Source organism: Bison bison, unplaced genomic scaffold, assembly GCF_000754665.1.
Source record: "Bison bison bison isolate TAMUID 2011002044 unplaced genomic scaffold, Bison_UMD1.0 scf7180017864192, whole genome shotgun sequence".
Lineage (NCBI taxonomy): Eukaryota > Metazoa > Chordata > Mammalia > Artiodactyla > Bovidae > Bison > Bison bison.
In genome coordinates this window covers 2036612-2041089 of record NW_011494764.1, presented here as the reverse complement: position 1 = coordinate 2041089, position 4478 = coordinate 2036612, and the positions used below count along the sequence as shown (strand labels likewise).

Genomic DNA, 4478 nt, shown 5'->3' with positions numbered 1-4478 from the left:
ATCCCTGGAGGAGGAAATGACAATCCACTCCAGCATTCTTGCCTGGGAAATCCCATGGACAGAGGAGCCTACAGAGCCTACAGAGCCTACAGAGGTGGGCTATGGTCCATGAGTCGCAAGAGCTGGACACAACTTAGCTACTAAACAACTATGATATAAATATTAGCTAGCAGATAAAGGAGGACAGGGGAGGTAGAGGAAGTGGAAAAGAAAAGCAATAAGGGAGGAGGAAGAGATGTGTTTCTGCCCTTGAGGAATTAACCATATAAGATGGAATAAGAGTCTACTTGCTGAGTGTTCGCTATATTCCAGGCCCTGGAAGAGCTTTGTACTTGTAGCAGATGCTGTCAAGATGCTCTGAGTCACAGACTTTGTGTAGACTTGGTCACATTTACCTCCAATCTCAGCCGTGGAGGACAACGCTGTGCAGCTTGGGCTCTGCTGACAGTGTCCCATCTCACAGGTGTGTTGTGCCTCTTTTCACTACCTTCGGGGTCTTCTCAGAGCATAAGTGTAGCCCAGAATTGCAGGGGGCTAATGATGGCTCAGACGGTAAAGCGTCTGCCTACAATGCAGGAGACCCAGGTTCAATCCCTGGGTCAGGAAGATCCTCTGGAGAAGGAAATGGCAACCCACTCCAGTACTCTTGCCTGGAAAACCCCATGGATGGAGGAGCGTGATAGGCTACAGTCCATGGGGTTGCAGAGTCAGTCACGACTTCACTTTCATTTTCCATGCCCCCAAAAAGAAAACCTAACTAATGGAATATAAGAGCCCACAGACAAATGCCCCCACCTCCCATCCTATGGGTAGAAAATTGTATACTTCTGGAGAGGGCCTAGTAGAATCCAGTCCCCATGTCTACAAGCAGTGACACTGACAACACACACGTTCTCCTTCCCTGCCTCACTCTCCCTAAATCTTTCCTCCTGCTCCTTGATGTCACCTCCCAAATGAGCTACCTGCATCCAAGTTTTTGACTCATGCTCTGCTTTTGGGAGAACCCAAGCTAAAATAATACTAATAAGGTATTAATGCTATGTGCCTGGTACATAGTAAACATTTCCTAAAGGGTAACTTTAATGCATTATATCATATAATCCTAACAACAGCCCAAGTATTTGGGTGACATTATGATCCCATTTCATAGACAAGAACATCAAGGCAAAAAGAGGTTATAGTACTTACCCAAGTCTTATAGCTAGTGAGTGGTGAAGCAAGAAATCAAGACCAACACTTGCTGACTCCCATCTTTCTCTTAAGCACTATATCACACTGCCTTTCCACAAAATTGTGAACAGAGCCAAAACAGTGGGTACTTAGAGCTCTCCTGCCTGGAACTAAAGATGGTAGCCCATGCCATGACCCTTCAACCTTCACCTCTCACCTTAGAGGGCTCACAGGTTTATCTTTGGTCTCGTATTCTGGAAGGACAGCAGGGCTATATCATCTCACCGTGGAGATGTCACTTGGCCTTCTGCTGCTCAGAGGACAGGTTATAGGGCACTTCTCATGTAGAAAAGGTGTGTGTGTTTGCATGCATGTGCGTTCAGCTGCCCAGTCATGTCCGACTCTTTGTGACCCCATAGACTTTAGCCCCCCGGGCTCCTCTGTCCATGGGATTCAAACTCTCATCTCCTGTGCTCCTGCATTGGCAGGCAGATTCTTTACCACTGAGAAAAAGCAGCTTTTTAAAATATTATAGTTAATGTAATGTTAAGAATACACATATAGTAATATAATATCACATTGTAGTTAAGCATGTGAGCTTGGAAATCAGACTTCCCAAGTTCCTATTCTGCAGTTCAACCCAATTCTCTCTCTCCATCTGTGTTCCAGACCCTTGCAGCTTCTTCCTTCAAGACGTCAGATCTGTTTCTCCACACCTTGAATCTGGGCTTACATGTGACTTGATTTGGCCAAGAGAAGGCAGTGAAAGAAATGGTGAACCTAATGCAGGCTAGCCTGCTGGAAGTTCATAGTCCATGGGGCCCGCCTTCCCCCAGCCCATCACCCCCAGAAGCACAGCCATCTTGCTGACCAGCAATGCATAAGAAAATCTGGTCATGCCTAAAACAATCACCGTTTATTTAGCTCAAGTTGCTGAACCACTTATAAAATTTCAAGCTAAAGAAATGGTAATTGTTTTAGGCTACTAAGCACAGAGGCAGTTTGTTACCAAGTAATATCTACGTGATTAACTTTGTGCATGTTATTTATTTATTTGTGCCTCACTTATTCACACATCAGATAAATATAATCACAACACCTCCAGGGTGGTTGTGAGGAATGAATGAGAAGATATTTGTAAAGCACCCAAACAGGTCCTGGCACACGGCAAGCTCTCCTTAAACATTGGCTGTTGCCTCCTTTCCACCAAAGGAAAGGAGGATTCTTGAAGTGAATGGTCAATAAATTTTAAAAATGGATGGGTGGATGGAAGGCCAAAACTACAAGCATACAGAGCAGCAATGTGGGAAGCAGGGGCAGTGTTCACTGTCCTGATGGGCTGGAAATGATTCCTGGACGTTCTGCCCAGACCTCCCTTCAATCCTCCTCCTGACTTACCTTGCATAGGGTCTCACGGGGATCATGGTCTTCAGGCTGGGGTCATATCTCTCTGTGAATGATCTCCGCTGGCCTCGCCGGTCCAGGTCAGAGATAAGGTAGGGGCCATCACCCACCATCTTGATGGCAGTCTAGAGCCCTGGGCTCTTGGTCTAGCGACCTTCACTCTGCAGCAGAAAGATGAGGAGATGAGGACACTCTGAAATGGGGTTAGGCAGCCCCTACTCCACCCAGATCAGTGCCAATATGGTTTCACCAATTAACCTTTCACACCATGAGTGAGGGTGGTCAGACGCCCCATAATTAAGAGCCTTCCTTATTAGCAAAGACATTCTGTCCCTCTTTTTTCCCATTTTGGGCTGACCAGGAGAAAAGCCTATTGCAGGTTTTCTACCAGGAGCCAGCCGATAACAAAGCCTAAGTACCAGCCCAGCAAAAGAACCCAAGAAGATGTGTCTGCTGCCTTAACGTGACCCAGATTGAAGTTTGTTACACATACAAACCCCCTTTTCTCCCTGATTCTTTCAGATATACACATTCCTATGCCTCCATACTTAAGGATCAGAGAACTTCAAAGAGACCACCTCTCAAGACCAGGCACATCTGATCAAGTCTGCATCCTTCCCCCCACTTCTGTGACAACTGTCCCAAAGAGAAATCAAAAATTTAGGTTGAGAGGACACTTTTGGGAGTGCCTGTCCAGTCCACAAACCAACCACACCATTCACCAATCACCTAATCCTAAGTAATAGAGAACAATTCCTGAAGGTTTTCTATGCCCAGTTCAAACTCTTTCCTGGTACATAGCTCTATTCTGGCCCTAAAGTTCCATGACATTCTGCTCCTCATATTCTATCAATAAACTCTCTTTTTTAACCTAAACTATCCCAAGTTAGTTTCTGTCACTAGCAACCAGAAGCCTCACCATTATAAATACACAAATCCTATGAGTTCACTATGGAATTTTTCACGACTAGAAACATAAAATTAATCAATCCCTATCGAGGTTTTAACGGCTGATTAACCTATGGCATTTCAGAGTTGGAAGTAACTTCAAATACGATCTTTACAAGCTCCTCATTGTTCAGAAAAGAAAACAGAGGTCCAGAGAAGAGAAAGGATTTACTCAAGAGTATATGTAGTTGTGACATCAGATTCATGGCTAATATATACCTCATTTATGCTTCTCTGCCTCCTGTCCAACAAAAGTAATTTGTAGGTGAATCCACAGAACATCTGAGAAAACCTCAGAGTCCCTAGAAGGACTAACAGAAGGTGTTTCTCTCTCAAAGGCAGTTAGTAAAGACTAGAAGACATGACTAGTACTTTAAATGCAAATGAGAAATTTATCAAAGAGATGGAATCATTAAAAAGAACCAAAAAAAGCATGCTGGATCTGAAAAATGCAACAAATAAAATGAAAATTGTAATAAAGAGTATCAACAGCAAGAAAAACATAAAAGTTGGAAGATAGGAACTTCGAAATTATCCAGACAGAGAACAACAAAGGAAAAGAAGTGAAGAAAGCCTACATTATCTATCGAACACAACCAAAGGAAACAATGTGCAAATTATTAGAGTTTCAGAAAAAGAGAGGAAGAAGGGGATAGAAATCTAATTTAAAGGAATAATGACTGAGAACTTCTCAAATTTGGGTAGAGATTTTCATATCCCATTGCATGAAGTTAATAGGTCACCAAAAAAACTGAACTTAATGAGATCCTCTCCAAGACACATTTTAATAAAACTGTCAAAAATCAAACTAAACCAGAATCTAAAAAGCAGCAAGAGAGAAGAAGCTCATTACTTACAAAGGAATCCCCGTAAAGGTATTGGTAGATTTCTCAGCAGAAATCTCACAGGTCAGGAGAGAGTGGGCTGGTATATTCAAAAGAAAAAACTGCCAACCG

General features: G+C 43.3%; 1 protein-coding gene across 1 annotated transcript in view; it reads right to left on the bottom strand.

Moving 5' to 3' along the window:
• The window catches only part of ABCC12 (ATP-binding cassette, sub-family C (CFTR/MRP), member 12), a 62382-nt gene extending 59695 nt beyond the window's left edge, over positions 1-2687 (bottom strand). Inside the window, 1 exon segment of the mRNA XM_010843900.1 lies at positions 2569-2687. Coding sequence (XP_010842202.1) covers positions 2569-2687 — 119 coding nt within the window.
• Between the last annotated feature and the right edge of the window lie 1791 nt (positions 2688-4478).